Here is a 22,180-nt window from a genome sequence, read left to right as displayed (position 1 = left end):
ATGCTCCACCATGTAAAGGTTTCTATGCTCAAATAAAGTTGGCAATCCATGGATAGAATACAAGTTCTCTTAACAGACTTCCACTTAACATATGTTCCAGATTAATTAACGTTCTCCTTTCTTCTCCATAGTACACTGAGCACTCATAGCTAGTAGGCTGCTTTCCAGAATATCTATGCACTATTTCTACCATCAGTGGAGTTTACAAAGAGTCAACTGCATTTGTTCTAAAACTTATTTATACTAGTTGTATTTGCTATTATAATTACATAACTTAATCACATATTATTTGACCCATTATGAGCATGAAGGAAAAAACTTGTTGTTTAAAGAAAACTACATTCCGGCCTTCCCTGGTGGCACAGTGGTTAAGAATCCACCTGCCAATGCAGGGGACACAGGTTCAAGCCCTGGTCCAGGAAGATCCCATATGCTGCGGAGCAACTTAAGCCTGTCTGCCACAACTACTGAGCCCATGCGCCTAGAGCCTGTGCTCCGCAACAAGAGAAGCCACCGCAGTGAGAAGCCCGTGCACTGCAACTAAGACCCAATGCAGCCATAAATAAATAAATGTATTTTTTTAAATGTAGGTAGCTATAAGGTACTAGATTTAGCTTTGCTTTGTTGATTCAAAGTTTCTTATATCATTTAAAATAACTAATCAAATAACAAAAGCAAGCTAGGTTAGGATCAATGACAAGTGTAGGTCATGAAACCAAAGATAAAAATTAACCCAACTTAGGGACTTCCCTGGTGGCGTGGTGGTTAAGAATCTGCCTGCCAAGGCAGGGGACAAGGGTTTGAGCCCCGGTTCAGGAAGATCCCACATGCTGCAGAGCAACTAAGCCCGAGCACCACAACTACTGGAGCCTGCGCACCTAGAGCCCGTGCTCCGCAACAAGAGAAGCCACTGCAATGAGAAGCCCGCGCACTGCAATGAAGACTAGCCCCTGCTCACTGCAACTAGAGAAAGCCCGTGTGCAGCAACAAAGACCAAACGCAGCCAAAAAAAGAAAAAACTTTTTAAGGATTTTATTTCCAAATATACAAAATTTGGGGTCCAAGGTTGTCATATTGTGCAGCAATGACAGAAGTATCACTAAACTCATTACATTTTCAGCTTATTTTTTATATTAGGTTCAGGATACAGTTCATTCAGTATACTTATGATGCCAAGAGCTTGGTGTGACTCTTTAACCAAAATTAAACAGTTTTTGCTTTATAAAAGCTTTAAAAGCTTTATAGCTTTTAAAAAAACTAAAATTTAAAATATGCTTTTTAGGGGTGGGGGAATAAAATAAAATATGCTTTTTAGAAATGGTCTAATTTATTATAAAATAATTCACAATATGTAGTATGAAACTGTACTCTTAAAAATCTCTTTAATATAAAGAATTTACAGGGCTGTATGTAACTGAGATACAAGGCTAGACGCAGCCACAACATAATCAGATCAACTTACCTTTGCTGTAAGTCGAAGAACTTTCCTTCCGACTCAGCTTGAGATAAAGTTTGCTCTTAGGTTCATTATAAAATTCAGGATCTACAGTAGTAAACTTCTTTAGTTTACCATACTGTTTTCTTTGAAAATCAAACCCTTTTCTGCAAAATGAGTAAAAGACAAAAGTGAATTTGAATATTAAGGTATGATTTTTTTTTATATAACTGACATACAACATTATATTAGTTTCAGGTGTACAACATAATGATTTGATATATGTATATACTGTGAAATTATCAGCATAAGTCTGGTTAACATCCATTGCCACACAAAGTTTTTTTCTTGTGAAGAAAATGGATGAAGTTTTTATTTTTAAATAAATTGAATTTTTTAAAAAAGCACTGAAGAACTCATTGCGTGTATAAAATTTTTTTCAAATAAAAATTTTTTCTTGTAATGAGCTCTTACTCTCTCACCAATTTTCAAATATACAGTAAAGTAATATTAACTATAGTCACCATGCTATACATTACATCTGCAGGACTTATTTATTTTATAACTGGAAGTTTGAAGGTACAAATTTTTTTTTTAAATCTTTAAAATACAGTATGAAGAGGCAAGAATCAGGGATGTGTATGTTTATATACTTTCATACATATATACACAATAAAAATACATTGTGTCAAAGGAAGAAAATAGCAAGCCTCACAGAAACATCATTAGTTTTAAAAGAGATTGAGATAGGAATAGTATCTAAAAGACAGGGTACTTCAGTTTCTATAACTGTAAAAATGGAATAATAAATTATCATATTACCATTTCTTATAAATTATGATGATTAAATGAAATAATACATGCAAAGTGCTTAGAAGAGTGCCTGGCATGTACAAACTCCCAATAAATGCTGTTATTATTAAATTACCATGCAAATGTTCATTATATTTACTTTTTGGGTAATCCAACTTTTGTAAGACATGTTTCCAAAAAGTAGCATTCTATCATCCTATAAACTATGTAGTTCAGGCTTGTGAATGACCAATATGTATTATCCTGTGCTGATAAAAATTATTCTTGTGATTTGTTTGATAGGGTTTCCCTTAGAATTATGATTATATGTAAAAATGCTTAGAAAAATGGCATTCCCACCAGTAATCCTGATATTGCTGACATTGCTCAATGTTTAGAGGGGGCCAAAAATAGCTTTAGGGAATTATTGCCATTTTATAGTCATAAAAAATGAGGTACTCTATCTTTTAGACATTCTTCCTATCTCAGTCTGTTTGAAAACTGATCATAATTCTGTGAGGTTACTATTTTCTGATATAATTAGAGGCAATTACTTGGCACCATAAAACATACCTCACCAAAAGCTGGCATTCCTCATAGAGGGGTATCTTTTGACTTCTTAAGTACAAGCCAATACTTTTTATATCATTTAAAACCATGCTAGGTAGAGATTTTTCCTGTGTTAAATATCCTGGGGTCACTTCTTCAAGCCACTTGAAAAATTTACATCGGTCAGCTCTGGGTCCATCGCAGGTATAAAAGAGACGACCCTAAGGGGAAAAAGATATTGAAACTTTAGTGAGAAAAATAATGTTTTTATTTATTTATTTTTTTTTTACTGTTTTTGTACTATGTTTGTCAAGACTTTTATAAAGACCTCTTGGCATTAATGTACTCTAATAAATTAGCCGCTATACAACTTAATCTTTTTATTAATTTAAACAATAAATTAAAACTTAAAACCACCTACTTTTCATTTTTTACTTTTTATCAAAAATTACACTATTCTGAAAATTCAGTCTTATTTGAAAAATAATATTTATTGATCTCTGACTTAACATGTTCACTATAGAAAACCTGAAAGCTGCCCCAAAACAACTATAGGGAACATCTCGTGCATTTCTTTTTTTTTTTTTAACATTTACTTTTTTTTTTTTAATTTATTTATTTTTGGCTGCATTGGGTCTCTGTCACTGTGCGGGGACTCTCTCCATCTGCGGTGAGTGGGGGCTACTCTTCGCTGCAGTGTGTGGGCCCCTCATTGCGGTGGCCTCTCTTGTTGCGGAGCACTGGCTCTAGGCGCCCGGGCTTCAGGAGTTGTGGCTCGCGGGCTCTGGAGCACAGGCTCAGCAGTTGTGGTGCACAGGCCTAGCTGCTCTGCAGCATGTGGGACTCCTCCCGGACCAGGGCTCGAACCCGCGTCCCCTGCATTGGCAGGCGGACTCCCAACCACTGCGCCACCAGGGAAGCCCCTCGTGCATTTCTTTCCAGACTTTCTTCTCACTCACGTAAGTGCAAGCATGCACACACACACACACACAAGGATACACACATGTATATTGTTTTAATAAAACTCAGATAACAACACATTTTCTAGTCTATAACCTAAGTCTTATACCCAACAACATACTATGAGCATGACAACCATGTCATCAAATAATCTTAAAAAGAAAAAAAAAACACTTTTAGTGGCTCTATAATATTTTATTCTATGGTTATAATATTTTTATGAATTCTTGCTTTTGAAAACTAAATTTAAAACCAAATTTACATACTCAACAAATGATGAAGTGGAATATGCAAGCAATGGAGGAAAGTTGTATTATTATGAGTGAAAGCACAGTCTTACGAGTACAAACCATCGGTCAATATTACAAACATTTTACTAACTTAACTTCTTCCATAATAATGTTATCAGCAGTATAAATTAAATCAATATGTTTTTCTATTCCCCTGGCCTTATCAGTTACGTTACTCATACTAGGGATCACATAGTAAACCAGCTTTAACCTTTACTTCCTTCAGGCTCATCTCTGCATTCTCTAAGCCCTCAGGTTGGGACATATTCCCTTCTCAGTGCTCTCACTGTAATTTGGGCATATCCCTCCTACTTTATCAATTACAGTATTATATAAAATTTCCTTTTATATATCTCTCTCCATCCACTACTGTGCAACAAGTTCCTAAGCAACTTGAAGGTTGATTTTAACTCATATTTTTGTATCGTCGAATGCAAATCATCTTTCAGGAAAAATGTATTGAGAGTTTACTATATGTTAGTTACTAATGTCTCAAGCAGAAGGCTCCCAGTCAAGACTTACTCTTTAAGCTTGTTATAAAGCAATAGGTACCTAAGCCTTTTATGAGACTTACTTGTCTCATAAAAGGAGGGGAAGAGGGAACAATACCTTATTTGGACCTTCCTTTTTAACCATGACAAGTTTTGCAGGCTGACGATGATGGCAGGATGGCACATTATTTTCTACATTTTTCAGTTTGTCTCTGTTTGATGATGTGTAAAATGATATGTCAACTTTTGAAAGAGCTCTGTGCAACCTTTGTGCCAACCCAAACAGCAATATATTTAAATGTTCTACAAAAAAATTTTTCAAGATAATTTTAAAAAATACATAGGTACAGATGAAAATTAAATACAAAATAATTTCACATTTGTATCAGATATGTATTAGCTAAATTTGAAAATAGCCTTTTGACAGAGTAAACTATAACCTAATACTAACATCCATTTTTTAAAAGTCCAGTTTTACTCTTGAACAAAACAAACTTATGCACCATACTTAAAATTTCCTACTTAATTTAACAAAACCATCTGTAACACTTCCAGTTAAAAAATTTTTTTAAACTACACCTTGAAAAAGATAATGCTGTCATTTCCCACTCAAAACTCAATTTTGATCTGAAATTAAAATACAACTTGCTGTCAAAAACTGGATTAAATATATAGAAAATAACAAATCTCAAGTAGACAATTTAATGTAAAAATTCATAAAAGATACACTTTCTTACAGCTAAACTATTTACATTAAGTAGCAATCAATCATAATAAAATAAAAAGATAATAGTCATACCTATGAGACAAGATGTAAAAATCTGCTTATAATGAGCAGGAGACTGAAAAACAGCTGGTATGTGAATTTGCCTTTGGGGAAGATATGCAGATTTTATTTTCTTCCCACTTGGGAAGCATAGCTCGGAGTCATTTATCTCCTGAAATGGAATAATTCAAGTTATTATAACAACTCCAGAAAAATACTGTTTACTAATAAGCAAATTCCATAGATATGTTAAAGGAAATAAACAAATTTTTCTTTTGATTTCCAGAATCCATGAAAACCATTTTCTAATTTTTAATGAGAAACTAAGTATAGCAAGAAAGGCTATGCCATGGCACTTTTAATGATAAATAAGACTAACTTTTCTTGTCTGCCCCTTAATAAGTTTTTAAATATTTTTGCTAGGAAAAACTTAACTGATGTGAGTGAATCATTATGTATCTCTATTTCTGGGTACAACTATAGTAAGAATTGTTCGTAACCAATGTATAATAAGATGTATCTTTACCCTAATAATGATCTGATCAGCAAAACTGAGCTGAGAGTGAAAAATGAAAACAATCATGGTAACAGTAGTAGTGGAAGTGATGGTAGAAACACAGCTATAATTTATTAAGTATCTATTATGTGCCAGATACTGCACCAGACACTTTCAAATATATAATTTCATTTAACGTTCACAAACTCTAGGAAAGATAAGTCAAAGAAAATGTGAGTGTAGCAAGAGTTTTGGAAAACTCTAAAAAAAAAACCAAAAAAACAAAGCCATTGGCTCCGAGACTAAAATCATTGCACCTACATGATTTTGGTAATTCTTTTGTTGAAATTCAGATAACAACTACTGGAAAAAAGATGCAAAACACTGGTACATTTCCTCACCTGAAAATCTGTTACACTGCAGTTGTAGCAGGCATACTCTCTTAACACATTTTGAATTTCCTCAGTCTTAGAAGTCTGCTTTAAATTCAAAGAAAACGCTTTCTTTCTGGAAACCAAATCTTGACTGCTAAAATCCTGCTGCTGTTGCTGAAGCATGTGTTTCATGATTTGCAAACGCACAGAGTCTACAGAACTCTCATTCACAGCACCACTCTGTCCTTCACCCGTGTCACTAAAATGCATCCCAGAAATAGCCTCAGCAAAGAAGCCATCTGTTACTTTCTGATCAACTGTGTTTGGAGTAGTCAAGTTGCACTGGAGTATGTTTTGATATTTCAGCCACTTGCTTTGAGTAGATATATTATCAAAAAGTGAAACGTCCCTCGGAGTCACTTCCATAGATTCTTTAGAGATAGAAGTTTCGCTCTGGTCCTCTGACCCAAAGCTAAAAGAAGGAACTTCTGACTCTTCACAAAAGTTGAATATGGGAGAACCAGAAGACTCTTGCCTGTCACAGTCGATCACATATGAACAAGAATCTACATCAGGTGGCCCACTGGCAGGTGGCAAAGTAGTAAGTGGAACTCGGGTTCCACTTACTACTGAAAGCCTTTGAAGGTTCTTATCCTCCAGAGAACTCGATTTTTTCATTACTAAAGAAAAAAAAAGCTAGTTAAATAAAAATGTATTACGGACATCACCCAATCTCTAGAAAACAGTGGGTATCCATACAAAAAAGCAAAAAGTACCAACATGCCTTGTACCAAAACAAACAAAAATATCACATTTCCTTTAAAAGACTTTAATGGTTTTAGTCTCCAAAAAATAAAGAAACTTTTCCAAGGTTAATAAACTTGAAATCCTTCTCTTTTTCTTTTCCCTCTTAGCTAAGGATTTCCACTCACCACCGCCCCACCAATTACTACATTATATTTACATAACACTGAAGTTTTCAAAGTATTTTACAGCCGAGAAGGGATTCATCATTCTCATTTTATAGATAAGATTGCCAACAAGGCCTAGAGGTAACATGACTACCAATTGGCAGAGTTAAGACAAGAACCCAGAACTAGTTTTTTGTTCTCAACTTTATATTCTCCAGAGACTGAAGTTCAAGGTTTACTTATCGATGTGTTGCAACTTCCTTTATGTATTTATTACATTCACAGACTAATATGTTGACCTTCAGGGTAAAGAAGACTTCTGGCTTTATTTTGATATACTGTTATGTGATAAGAGTTCAACTCTGGTAAACTCATGTTATGGCAGATTTTGGCTGAGTTTTATAATTCCTTCTGTCAGCATTGTTAGTAATTGATATATTCCTGAAAATGTAAAAAGCAGTAATATTTGTTGAATAAATAATGAATAATACTGCATGGGAACTATATAAGCTTAAAGTTTTTCTCTGAAATGCTATGGTTTCCTATTTTATAATAATGTACCTTCTTGATAGAGTTTCTATTTTGTTGGGAATAAACTCTGGAGGTCACTTGGGAAGGTAGTAGAACAGCAGGTGAGTCAATGATATTTTTTTATAAACTGTTACCTTGTAATTCTAACAAGCTGATCAAGCAACACTGACAGAAAAGTTAAAACCTCATTAAATAGTAAAAGATTCGTGGTATAACTGTGTAAATCATCTACAGGCCATTGTCACCTCACCTGTTTTAGATACCCACAGCTCCCATACTGACTCTTTCCTACCTTGTTTCCTCTATCAACCACACCTACTAAACCTTCTTCAACCCAGCTACCCGGACACATTAGTTTTTATTTTTATATCATCCACCCAGGACCAAAAAATTATCTACAACTTCACCCCTCACCCAACATAACTTCAGAATCAAGGGAAGATACATGGATGAGATTACAAGAAAAGAGAGAGAAAAAGAAAAGTTAGCGAAAGGGATCCTACAGAATGTATTATACTTATCAAGAAGCAGGAAATTACTCACAGGGAAGAGTCAGAATGTATGAAAACAGAGGTCTGAGAATGCAATTGAGGTAGCAGCAACTGAAGAGTTCCCTGATATGCCAGGATCCCAAAGCAAAAGAGGGGAACTAAGAGGTTATGCTAAGGTCAACCATGACCAGACATTCACAATGAATCCTTTCCCTGAGAGGGGAAGGGGCTATAGAGGGGCCGGGCTCTGGAGTTACAGCTGTGAGAAGTGTTGGCAATGGTAGAAGACACTTTTAGAGGTCTGTGATGAGAAGATGAGAGAAGAAATAAGAAGGAACTAGAAAGCTGGGAGTATTGTATTTGAAAATAAGAGCCGTCTCCAATAGAAAAAGTCAAAAGGGAGAGAGGGTGTGGGAAGGTTTGAGGGCGTAAGACATTGAATCTGGTTTCAAGATTATTTTTAGTTTAGTAACAATCTCTCAAATAAAAAACTTCACTTTACATGGACAGACAGATTAGAGCCATATGGTAGCAACTGTCTAAGTTGAGAAAGTGAAAATCACCAGGTAAAGTTCTTGCTTTCAGGGACTCCTCAGAGAATTCCAGTATGAAGTCTTCATCTCTTGAGTTCAAAGGTAAAGTAGAAACAGGGCTTAATGTGGAGATCGTTTGTTCTGGTGATGTCACCTATCCAGAAAGAAGAGACAAAACTACAGATCAAAATCTTTTCCCCTATAGTTTGAATGAATTCTAATAACTATTGTAAAAATAATGCTTTCAAGCACATTGTGTAGAGCTATAGTGGGGCAAAGCTTCCTCCAAAAGGGGCAGGACAGAGTAAACTCACTAAAATAAACAAGAATAATAGAAAGTGAAATACAGAACATAAAACCTGTTGGATTTACTTGAAATGGGTCAGATTCTGATCTGGATTGATCTGGGTTACGGGGATTTGGTTGTGAAGATCAGTTTCCAGTCTAAGGGTCTCAGGCTTAATCAGATCTTATGTTTGGAGCTGTGAAGGTAAAACTTCCTGAAAACCCAAGGACAGCTTTCTCTTAGGTCCTCAGGTCTAGGAGGACTTTTTTGATATATTCCACATCTGAACAGTCATATTATTCTCTATGTTATTCTCCTTAGAACAGTATTTAATTTTGTTGCTGCTTCCAGAAATTAATCACCCTAAAAATCTAATACTAATTGAACAGACAAAACTGGGGCTTGGGCCTCACAGGCAGCTGGAATCAGGGCTTCCACCGCTGTCACTAACTCCGTCTCTTTCTCTGAAAGTCTGCTTCTCTGTCTTTCCCTGTAGACCAGATTCCTCCACATGGCAGGAAGCACAGCCCACTGAAAACTTCCTAAACTTTCCACCATTAACCACTGTAGCAGACGCTGCTGCTGTCCTGGCCGTGTGTCCTTGGCCCATCTATGAGGTCATCTACAGTTGAGGAATTGCTCCCCTACCTGTCCCAGGCTTCCTACCTCTAGCATCTGCATCATTCTGCCTGAGGACAGCGGCTGCGGGAGCGCGCTGGGACAGCAGGTAGGGCAGACCAGAAGTGCCAGGTGGTTAATATGCCCAGGAGTAATCTTCAGCCAAAGAGGGATGGGAATTGGTGCATAAATACCTTACTTTCCTCATTCTTTGGGAGGACAATTCTGAGTTTTGTTTTATAGGCCTCTTAGAGGGTTCCCAGCTGGACTCAACACCTTTTATTATTGCTTTCTTCCTTTCCCTGTCCCCCAGTGTGACTGTATTTGGAGACAGGGCCTTTAAGAGGTAATAAAGGCTAAATGAGGTCATGAGAGTGGTGCCCTAATCTGACAGAATTAGCGTCCTTATAACAAGAGAGTTCTCACTCGCTGTGCTCTCTCTTGCTCTCTCTCTCTCCATGTGCACATACCAAGGAAGGACATGTGAGGACATAGTGAGAGGGCATAGTGAAAAGTAGCCATCTGTAAGCCAGGAATAGAGTTCTCACCAGAAACTTGATCTTGAACTTCTACCTTCCAGAACTGTTACAAAATAAATTTCTGTTGTTTAAGCCACTTATCCTGTGGCTTATTTTGTTACAGCAACCCTAGCCAACTAATAGAGTCCTGCATCTTACTCCACTCAGTAAACCCACCTCAGTCCATGCTGTTAAGTCAAAATAGCCAGGAGTCTTTCTCCTGCCCTTCCTTCATCCTACTCTCTACATCCAATCCAGCAACATCCATGCTTCTAACTCAAAAATTTATCTTAAATCTATTTATCAACTGCTCTACACTTTCACTGCCACAATCTCTATTTCAAGTCACTATCGTCTACGGCTCCTCTTGACTGGTTCCCTGGCTTCCACCACAGTGCCCATCCCATGCATCTTCCACCCAGCAGCCAGCAAGATCTCTTAAAAATGTAAATGTAATGGGTGTTCTGCTGAAAACCCTTCAGTGATTTCCCCGGGGAACACAGAGCAATATCAAAGTTCTTAACCTGACCTGCAAGGCTTTGTATGTCTGGTCCTGCTCCCTTTCCCAATTTCATTTAATTACCACTTTCCCTGTCACTTTCCACAATCCAGCTACTTTGATCTCCTTTCACATTCTTGAACCCACCCAACTCTTTTCAATCGCAGGGTATTTACACTTGCTGTTTCTGTACGGGGTATGTTCTTCCCCCTTCTGCTGCCACAGCTGGAGAAGCCTTCCTAATCATCTATAAAGTAGATTCCCCTATAATTTCAGAGTATCTTCACAACTTTTCTGTATAGCAATTATCTCAGTTTGTTTGTTCTCTGGAGTAACATCTCTCTCCCCTGCTGGCCTTTAAAATCAGAGATCATTCCTGTTTTGTCCAACACTCTATATCCAAGTCTTAACAAGTTCCTGACCTATAGAAGGCATTCAGTAAACACTGCTGAATTCCTATTTATTCATACATTTTATATTTCACAGTAAAATTTCATTGCTCATTTCACACATGTTCCACACATTTCCAATTAAGATCATGCCTAGGCACTTCATTGCATATCATTTGTTACTACTCTTGGGACTCTTTTTCTGGTATATTTTCTACTTGGTTTAAGAAAGCTATTAACTTTTCAAGTTTATCTTATCTTCAGCTCCTTTACAAAATTATTTTTAAACCTCTCTTTTTTTTTTTTTGTGGTACGCGGGCCTCTCACTGTTGTGGCCTCTCCCGCTGCGGAGCTCCGGACGCGCAGGCTCAGCGGCCATGGCTCATGGGCCCAGCCGCTTCGCGGCACGTGGAATCCTCCCGGACCAGGGCACGAACCCATGTCCCCTGAATCAGCAGGCAGACTCTCAACCACTGCGCCACCAGGGAAGCCCTCATTTTTAATTGATTCATCTAATTCTATTTTTTCCTTTCTAATTATGTATGCCTCGCATTTCATGTCACACTGCAAAAAATAAAACATTTGAATAACAAAGAAGATAGCAGTAATCCACATTTTGTTATTTATTCTAACAAAAATTATTCTGTGCTGTTTCATTACTAAAATAATCATGGTTGGTTGTTCATAAACTTTCTTGATCATGTTAAAAAAATCATCTAGTCTTAAGAATTTTATCATTTTAGTTTTTAGTAGAGTCATTTCTTATAAGACCACAAAAATTTTTTACTCACAACTGTTAAAACTTTGTTTAGGGAATTCCCTGGTGGGCCAATGGTTAGGACTCAGCACTTTCACTGCTGGGGTCTGGGTTCAATCCCTGGTCAGGGAACGAAGATCCCATGAGCCGCAGGGTGCAGGCAACAAAACCAACAAAAAAACCTTTGTTTACATTATACCTTATTTGCTTCCCACGAAGTCCTCTCTGTTGATTTAAAATTATAATCCAAATAATTATATAAATGTCCTGAATCTTTAGGAGGGAAATCTAAAATTGCTGTGGGGGGAAAAAAAAGCATGGATCTTTACATAGTTTGTTCAATGTCAAATAACTTCTTAATGTTACATTTTATTTATAATTTACTTACAATCATTTTCAACTGAGTCCTTATTAGACTCAGCTGTCACTTGAAAATTCTCTTCAATATTAAAGCTAGTACCTCCTTTTGGAAAGTTTTCTTCATCTGGGAACTAGAAAAGAGAGATCTACTTATCAGTTCAGAAAAAATGTGTGTGCATATCCATATCTTTACCTATCTCTCTCTACACATATAGTTTATAGTTATAACCTGAGACACAGACAAACAGAAAGAAATATGTTATAAAGCCAGTTCCATTCTGGAAAAGCAGGGTACATTATATTTCATCAATTCTTATGACTCAAGTTTCTTACATCTTAACAACTTTGAAATAGGGATGCACCTCAAAAATGACATTTTTACATCTCTAACAGCACAGGCAACATCTGTGACATAGTTGTCTTTGCCTGTGCAAGTGCAACTATATGCAAAGTAGTAATACTATTCAACTAATGATGACTTAAATATGACTGTGCATTGTTAACATTAGACATATTAAGCAATTCTGCTGTTTAAATGCCTTCAGAAAGATCACACTAGGATTTAGCATTGAAAAAACTGTACTGTGGGGACTTCCCTGGTGACACAGTGGTTAGGAATCCACCTGCTAACGCAGGGGACATGGGTTTGAGCCCTGGTCTGGGAAGATCACACATGCCGTGGAGCAACTAAGCCTGTGCGTCACAACTACTGAGCCTGCGCTCTAGAGCTCACGAGCCACAACTGTTGAAGCCCACGAGCCACAACTACAGAGCCCGTGTGCCACAACTACTGAAGCCCGGCGCCTAGAGCCCATGCTCTGCAAAGAGAAGCCACAACGAGAAGCCTGGGCATCGCAATGAAGAGTAGCCCCCGCTGACCGCAACTAGAGAAAGCCCACGTGCAGCAAGGGAGACCCAATAAAGCCAAAAATAAAGATTAATAAAGAGCAGAAACTAACACAACATTGTAAAGCAACTATACTCCAATTAGAAACAAAAAAAGGTATTCATGGATAGCTTCTATCTGTCAGGCACAGAGTGAGGCACTGGAAATACAACAAACAAGCAGCCACTGACGGTGCCTTCACAAAAGCTGATACTTTTGGTGGGAGAAAATTAAGGATGAAGCGAAATTTGTGGCCCTGAACCAAGATGGCGGAGTAGAAGGACGTGTACTCACTCCCTCTTGTGAGAACACCAGAATCACAACTAGCTGCTGGACAATCATCAACAAGATGACACTGGAACTCACCAAAAAAGATACCCCACATCCAAAGACAAAGGATATGCCACAATGAGATGGTAGGAGGGGCGCAATCACAGTAAAATCAAATCCCGTAACTGCTGGGTGGGTGACTCACAGACTGGAGAACACTTATACCACAGAAGTCCACCCACTGGAGTGAAGGTTCTGAGGCCCACGTCAGGCTTCCCAACCTGGGGGTCCGGCAACAGGAGGAGGAATTCCTAGAGAATCAGACTTTGAAGGCTAGTGGGATTTGATTGCAGGACTTCGACAGGACTGGGGGAAACAGAGACTCCACTCTTGGAGGGCACATACAAAGTAGTGTGTACATCGGGACCCAGGGGAAGGAGCAGTGACCCCAGGGGAGACTGAACCAGACCTACCTGCTAGTGTTGGAGGGTCTCCTGCAGAGGCGGGTGGTGGCTGTGGCTCACCGTGGGGACAAGGACACTGGCAGAAGTTCTGGGAAGTACTCCTTGGCGTGAGCCCTCCCAGAGTCAGCCATTAGCCCCACCAAAGAGCCCGGGTAGGCTCCAGGGTTGGGTTGCCTCAGGCCAAACAACCAATAGGGATGGAACCCAGCTCCACCCATCAGCAGTCAAGCAGATTAAAGTTTTACTGAGCTCTGCCCACCAGAGCAACAGTCAGCTCTACCCACCACCAGTGCCTCCCATCAGGAAACTTGCACAAATCTCTTAGTTACCCTCATCCACCAGAGGGCAGACAGCAGAAGCAAGAAGAACTACAATCCTGCAGCCTGTGGAACAAAACCCACATTCACAGAAAGACAGACAAGATGAAAAGGCAGAGGGCTATGTACCAGATAAATGAATAAGATAAAACCCCAGAAAAACAACTAAATGAAGTGGAGACAGGCAACCTTCCAGAAAAAGAATTCAGAAAAATGATAGGGAAGATGATCCAGGACCTCGGACAAAGAATGGAGGCAAAGATCAAGAAGATGCAAGAAATGTTTAACAAAGACCTAGAAGAATTAAAGAACAAACAAACAGAGATGCACAATACAATAACTGAAATGAAAACTACACTAGAAGGAATCAATAACAGAATAACTCAGGCAGAAGAATGGATAAGTGAACTGGAAGACAGAATGCTGGAATTCACTTCTGCGGAACAGAATAAAAAAAGAATGAAAAGAAATGATGACAGCCTAAGACACCTCTGGGACAACATTAAACACAACAACATTCGCATTATATAGGTCCTAGAAGAAGAAGAGAGAGAGAAAGGACCCGAGAAAATATTTGAAGAGATTATAGTCGAAAACTCCCCTCACATGCGAAAGGAAATAGCCACCCAAGCCCAGGAAGCGCAGCGAGTCCAATACAGGATAAACCCAAGGAGAAACAAGCCGAGACACATAGTAATCAAACTGGCAAAAATTAAAGACAAAGAAAAATTCTTGAAAGCAGCAAGGGAAAAACAACAAATAACATACAAGGGAACTCCCAGAAGGTTAACAGCTGATTTCTCAGCAGAAACTCTACAAGCCAGAAGGGAGTGGCATGATATACTTAAAGTGATGAAAGGGAAGAACATACAACCAAGATTACTCTACCCGGCAAGGATCTCATTCAGGTTCGATGGAGAAATCAAAAGCTTTACAGACAAGCAAAGCTAAGAGAATTCAGCACCACCAAACCAGCTCTACAACAAATGCTAAAGGAAGTTCTCTAAGTGGGAAACACAAGAGAAGAAAAGGGCCTACAAAAACAAATCCAAAACAATTAAGAAAATGGTCATAGGAACATACATATCGATAATTACCTTAAACGTGAATGGATTAAATGCTCCAACCAAAAGACACAGGCTTGCTGAATGGATACAAAAACAAGACCCATCTATATGCTGTCTACAATAGACCCACTTCAGACCTAGGGACACATTCAGACTGAAAGTGAGGGGATGGAAAAAGATATTCCATGCAAATGGGAACCAAAAGAAATCTGGAGTAGCAATACTCATATCAGATAAAATAGATATTAAAATAAAGAATGTTATGAGACAAGGAAGGACACTACACAATGATTATGGGATCAATCCAAGAAGATATAACAATTATAAATATATATGCACCCAACAGAGGAGCACCTCAATATATAAGGCAACTGTTAACAGCTCTAAAAGAGGAAATCGACAGTAACAGAATAATAGTGGTGTACTTTAACACCTCACTTACATGGACAGATCATCCAAACAGAAAATTAATAAGGAAACACAAGCTTTAAATGACACAATAGTCCAGATAGATTGAATTGATATTTATAGGACATTCCAACCAGAATCAGCAGATTACACTTTCTTCTCAGGTGTGCACGGAACATTCTCCAGGATAGATCACATCTTGGGTCATAAATCAAGCCTCAGTAAAATTAAGAAAATTGAAATCATATCAAGCTTCTTTTTTGACCCCAACACTTTGACATTAGAAATGAATAACAGGGAAAAAAACGTAAAAGACACAAACACATGGAGGCTAAACAATACATTACTAAATAATCAAGAGATCACTGAAGAAATAAAAGAGGAAATCAAAAAATACCTAGAGACAAATGACAATGAAAACACGATGATCCAAAACCTATGGGAGGAAGCAAAAGCAGTTCTAAGAGGGAAGTTTATAGCTATACAAGCCTACCTCAAGAAACAAGAAAAATCGCAAGTAAACAATCTAACCTTACACCTAAAGGAACTAGAGAAAGAAGAACAAACAAAACCCAAAGTTAGCAGAAGGAAAAAAATCATAAAGATGAGAGCAGAAATAAATGAAATAGAAACAAAAAAAACAAAAGTAAAGATCAATAAAACTAAAAGCTGGTTCTTTGAGAAGATAAACAAAATTGATAAACCATTAGCCAGACTCATCAAGAAAAAGAGGGAGAGGACTCAAATCAATAAAATTAGAAAGGAAAAAGGAGAAGTTACAACAGACGCCGCAGAAATGCAAAGCATCCGAAGAGACTACTACAAGCAACTCTATGCCAATAAAATGGACAACCTGGAAGAAATGGACAAATTCTTAGAAAGGTATAAGTTTCAAAGACTGAACCAGGAAGAAATAGAAAATATGAACAGAGCAATCACAAGGAATCAAATTGAAACTGTGATTAAAAATCTTCCAACAAACCAAAGTCCAAGACCAGATGGCTTCACAGGTAAATTCTATCAAACATTTAGAGAAGAGCTAACACCCGTCCTTCTCAAACTCTTCCAAAAATTGCAGAGGAAGGAACACTCCCAAACTCATTCTATGAGGCCACCATCACCCTGATACCAAAACCAGACAAAGATACTACAAATAAAGAAAATTACAGACCAATATCACTGATGAATATAGATGCAAAAATCCTCAACAAAGTACTAGCAAAAAGAATCCTACAGCACATTAAAAGCATCATACACCATGATTAAGTGGGATTTATCCCAGGGATATGAGGATTGTTCAATAGATGGAAATCAATCAATGTGATATACCATATTAACAAACTGAAGAATAAAAACCATTATGACCATCTCAATAGATGCAGAAAAAGCTTTTGACAAAATTCAACACCATTTATGATAAAAACTCTCCAGAAAGTGGGCATAGAGGGAACCTACCTCAACATAATAAAGGTCATATATGACAAACCCATAGCAAACATCATTCTCAACGGTGAAAAACTGAAAGCATTTCCTCTACGATCAGTAAAAAGACAAGGATGTCCACTCTCACCACCAGTATTCAACATAGTTTTGCAAGTCCTAGCCACGGCAATCACAGAAGAAAAAGAAATAAAAGGAATACAAATTGGAAAAGAAGAAGTAAAACTGTCACTGTTTCCAGATGACATGATACTATACATAGAGAATCCTAAAGATGCCACAAGAAAACTACTAGAGCTAATCAATGAATCTGGTAAAGTTGCAGGATACAAAATGAATGCACAGAAATCTCTTGCATTCCTATACACTAATGATGAAAAATCTGAAAGAGAAATTAAGGAAACACTCCCATTTACCATTGCAACAAAAATAATAAAATACCTATGAATAAACCTACCTAGGGAGACAAAAGACCTGTATGCAGAAAATTGTAAGACACTGATGTAAGAAATTAAAGATGATACCAACAGATGGAGAGAAATACCATGTTCTTGGATTGGAAGAATCAATATTGTGAAAATGACTATACTACCCAAAGCAATCTACAGATTCAATGCAATCCCTATCAAATTACCAATGGCATTTTTTACAGAGCTAGAACAAAAAATCTTAAAATTTGTATGGAGACACAAAAGACTCCAAAGAGCCAAAGCAGTCTTGAAGGAAAAAAACAGAGCTGGAGGAATCAGACTCCCTGACTTCAGACTATACTACAAAGCTACAGTAACCAAGACAATATGGTACTGGCACAAAAAGAGAAACATAGATCAATGGAACAAGATAGAAAGCCCAGAGATAAACCCACACACCTATGGTCAACTAATCTATCACAAAGGAGGCAAGGATATACAATGGAGAAAAGACAGTCTCTTCAGTAAGTGGTGCTGGGAAAACTGGACAGCAACATGTAAAAGAATGAAATTAGAACACTCCCTAACACCATACACAAAAATAAACTCCAAATGGATTCTAGACCTAAATGTAAGACCGGGCCCTATAAAACTCTTAGAGGAAAACATAGGAAGAACACTCTTTGACATAAATTACAGCAGGATCTTTTTTGATCCACCTCCTAGAGTAATGGAAATAAAAACAAAAATAAACAAATGGGACCTAATGAAACTTCAGAGCTTTTGCACAGCAAAGGAAACCATAAACAAGATGAAAAGACAACCCTCAGAATGGGAGAAAATATTTGAAAACGAATCAACAGACAAAGGATTAATATCCAAAATATATAAACAGCTCAGGCAGCTCAATATTAAAAAAACAAACAACCCAATCTAAAAATGGGCAGAAGACCTAAATAGACATTTCTCCAAAGAAGACATACAGATGGCCACGAAGCACATGAAAAGCTGCTCAACATCACTAATTATTAGAGAAATGAAAATCAAAACTACAATGAGGTTATCACCTCACACCAGTTAGAATGGGCATCATCAGAAAATCTACAAAGAACAAATGCTGGAGAGGGTGTGGAGTAGAGGGAACCCTCTTGCACTGTTGGTGGGAATGAAAATTGATACAGCCACTATGGAGAACAGTATGGAAGTTCCTTAAAAAACTAAAAATAGAATTACCATATGATCCAGCAATCCCACTACTGGGCTTATATCCAGAGAAAAATCATAGTTTAAAAAGACACATGCACCCCAATGCTCATTGCAGCACTATTTACAATAGCCAGGACATGGAAGCAACCTAAATGCCCATCGACAGATGAATGGATAAAGAAGATGTGGTACATATATGCAATGGAATATTACTGAGCCATAAAAAGGAATGAAATTGGATCATTTGTTGAGACGTGGATGGATCTAGAGACTGTCATACAGAGTGAAGTAAGTCAGAAAGAGAAAAACAAATATTGTATATTAACGCATATACGTGGAACCTAGAAAAATGGTACAGATGAACTGGTTTGCAGGGCAGAAGTTGAGACACAGATGTAGAGAACAAACGTATGGACACCAAGAGGGGAATGCCATTGGGGGGCTGGGGTGGGATGAATTGGGCGATTGGGATTGACATGTACACACTGATGTGTATAAAACTGATGACTAATAAGAACCTGCTGTATAAAAAAATTAAATTAAATTAAAAAATTTAAAAAGGTTAATAAAAAGTATTGTGTTCACAGAAAGACAAGAAAACAAAACAGTACGATATACAATAAAACACTATGCTCAAATAAATATAAAAGAATATTCCACTAAATATAACATTAAAAATCCAAGCGAAGGGTTTCCCTGGTGGTGCAGTGGTTAGGAGTCCGCCTGCCGATGCAGGGGACACGGGTTCGTGCCCTGGTCCGGGAAGATCCCACATGCTGCGGAGTGGCTGGGCCTGTGAGCCATGGCCGCTGAGCCTGCACGTCCACAGCCTGTGCTCCGCAACGGAAGAGGCCACAACAGTGAGAGGCCCGCATACCGCAAAAAAAAAAAAAAAAATCAATTATAGGTGAAATACAGATCAAAGTGTGAAAGGCAAAATAATAAAGCTTCTACAAGATAACATGAGAGTATCTTTATGACCTTAGGGTAGAGAAAGACTTCTAAAATAAGACAAAAAAGCAATAATCAGAAAGGAAACAACAGATAAATTGTATTGTATTGAAAATTATAAACTTCCATTCATCAAAGGCATCATTAAGAATGAAAGATAAGTCAGAGTCAGGGAAGATAAGCACGCCAATTAAAAACTGAGGAAGGGGGCTTCCCTGGTGGCGCAGTGGTTGAGAGTCTGCCTGCCAATGCAGGGGACACGGGTTCGAGCCCTGGTCTGGGAAGATCCCACGTGCCACGGAGCAACTGGGCCCGTGAGCCACAAATACTGAGCTCTGTGCGTCTGGAGCCTGTGCTCCGCAGCAAGAGAGGCCGCGACAGTGAGAGGCCCGCGCACCGCGATGAAGAGTGGCCCCCGCTTGCCACAACTAGAGAAAGCCCTCGCACAGAAACGAAGACCCAACACAGCCAAAAGTAAATAAGTGAATAAATAAATTAAAAAAAAAAAAAAAAAACTGAGGAAGAAAGCTTAACAAACACTTCATGAGAGAGGATTACAGAGAAGGCTAATAATATACAAAAAGGTCCTAACCTCATTATTAGGCAGGAAAATGCAAATTAAAACCACAATGAAATAACACTACATACCCACCAGAATAGCTAAAATTCAAAACAAAAAACTGTCAGCACCAAGTGTTAATGAAGATGTAGAGTGATGGGGACTCTCATACATTCCTGATAGAAAATATAAACTCTAATAACCATTTTGGAAAGCAGTTTGGCATTATCTACTAAAAGTAAAGACATGCATATCTAGTGACTCAATAATCACACTTCTAGGTAGTGTAAATAACAGAAGCATGTCATGTGTATACACATTCACGATAGTACATGATTATTCACAGCAGTATTATCTGTGATAACCTCCAAAGGCAAACGACCTAAACAACTGAAGAATGTATTGGGGTGTATTTACACAATGGAATCCTACACCAGCAACGAAAATGAATAAACTACAGCGACAAGCAACAACATGGATGAATTTCAAAACTGCAATGTTGAACAAAAGAAGGCAGACACACACACAAAACACTGTGTATTACTCTATTTAAAGTTTTAAAAGCAAAACTAATATATGGTATTATAAGTCAAAATGGTGGTTATCTTTGGGGAGAATGGAAGGGGTAGTGATTGAAAGGGGGCAGAAGGGGTACTTCTGAGATGCTGGTAATGCTCTATTTCTTAAGGGTGGAGGTTACATGGGTGTGTTCACTTTGTGGTAATTATTGGGCTGAGCACTTACAGTCTGTGCACTTATTTTGTATGTGCATTATGCTTTAATAAAAAAGGGAAAAGTTTAAAAAAGTCTCTTTAACAGTTACTGTTTCAAATATATGCATACATCCTTTCTCCATAACCTTTTCTATTTGGGTAGCAATGAGAGGTACTTGGTGTCCTACTTAGTGGGGAGAGGGGTGGATATTAGAAGGAAAAAAAATCTGCTAGCTGTTAAATATATTTTCTATATGTAATCTGCCTATCTGTTCTTGTCATAAATTTCTACTATTGTCTGAAGTGAAAAGTAATCCTTTAAATTCCTGATCCTAAAAAGGCAGTAAATCTTTCAAATATTTTTGTCTTATTTAGTTTGATTTAAGATATGATATTTCTTGTCAATTTACTAAACTTTTTTTTAACTTACAACTGTACAAAGATTTAAATATACTCTCTTTACAAAATTTAGTATTGACATAAAGAAAATGATTTGGCAAGATGCAGCTATAAAAATATTTTTAAGGGCTTCCCTGGTGGTGCAGTGGTTAAGAATCCACCTGCCAGTGCAGGGGACACAGGTTCGAGCCCTGGTCCAGGAAGATCCCACATGCCACGGAGCAACTAAGCCCATGTGCCACAACTACTGAGCCTGTGCTCTACAGCCCGTGAGTCACAGCTACTGAGCCCACGTGCCACAACTACTGAAACCCGCGTGCCTAGAGCTCATGCTCCGCAACAAGGGAAGCCACCACAATGAGAAGCCCACGCACTGCAACGAACAGTAGCCCCCACTCGCTGCAACTAGAGAAAGCCCATGCGTAGCAACTGAAGACCCAATGCAGCCAAAAATAAATAAATTAAATAAACTAAATATATATATATATATATATATATATATACTTTTTTTTTTTTTACCTGAAAGAAGTCAATCTGCATACAAGTGCTAGGCAACTCTGGTGTCAAAAAACAACTGTTTGTCGTGCAGTTTTCATACACAATGCTATCTGGAAACTGACTGCATTCAAGCTGTGAGCTGTGTCCTCTCACTATCACAGCACTAGCAGCTGATCCTTTCACTTGATGCCCTTGAAATTCAACAGGCTATAGTAAATTATTAAAAATGAGTATTACATAAGTATACATATTTACAATACACACATACAAAGAAAATAATGCATAATTCGGCTTTCTATTGAATATTAGTTAATGTAAATAATTACTAAGAGACTAATACTGAAAACCAGGAAATATTCCTATTATCCTAAAATATGTTAAGGGTAGACTAATTTAAAGTGCAGTGATTGGGGCTTCTCTGGTGGCACAGTGATTAAGAATCCGCCTGCCAATGCAGAGGACATGGGTTTCAGTCCTGGTCCGGGAAAATCCCACATGCCGCGGAGCAACTAAGCCCATGTGCCACAACTACTGAGCCTGTGCGCT

General features: G+C 37.9%; 1 protein-coding gene across 6 annotated transcripts in view; it reads right to left on the bottom strand.

Moving 5' to 3' along the window:
* Positions 1–22,180, bottom strand: part of ZGRF1 (zinc finger GRF-type containing 1) — a 70,855-nt gene that overhangs the window by 17,105 nt on the left and 31,570 nt on the right. For all 6 annotated transcript variants that reach the window (XM_079920361.1, XM_079920360.1, XM_079920365.1 and 3 more), the window contains 8 exons: positions 12,075–12,177; positions 11,886–11,983; positions 8,650–8,773; positions 6,181–6,833; positions 5,317–5,455; positions 4,636–4,820; positions 2,801–2,997; positions 1,463–1,602 (listed from right to left, as the gene is read on the bottom strand). In XM_079920361.1, the coding sequence (XP_079776487.1) occupies positions 1,463–1,602; positions 2,801–2,997; positions 4,636–4,820; positions 5,317–5,455; positions 6,181–6,833; positions 8,650–8,773; positions 11,886–11,983; positions 12,075–12,177 (1,639 nt within the window). The remainder of the gene's footprint in view (positions 1–1,462; positions 1,603–2,800; positions 2,998–4,635; positions 4,821–5,316; positions 5,456–6,180; positions 6,834–8,649; positions 8,774–11,885; positions 11,984–12,074; positions 12,178–22,180) is intronic.

The sequence above is a fragment of the Stenella coeruleoalba genome (assembly GCF_951394435.1).
Source record: "Stenella coeruleoalba genome assembly, chromosome: 4".
NCBI classification, from domain to species: domain Eukaryota; kingdom Metazoa; phylum Chordata; class Mammalia; order Artiodactyla; family Delphinidae; genus Stenella; species Stenella coeruleoalba.
This window is presented reverse-complemented; position numbering and strand designations above follow the sequence as displayed.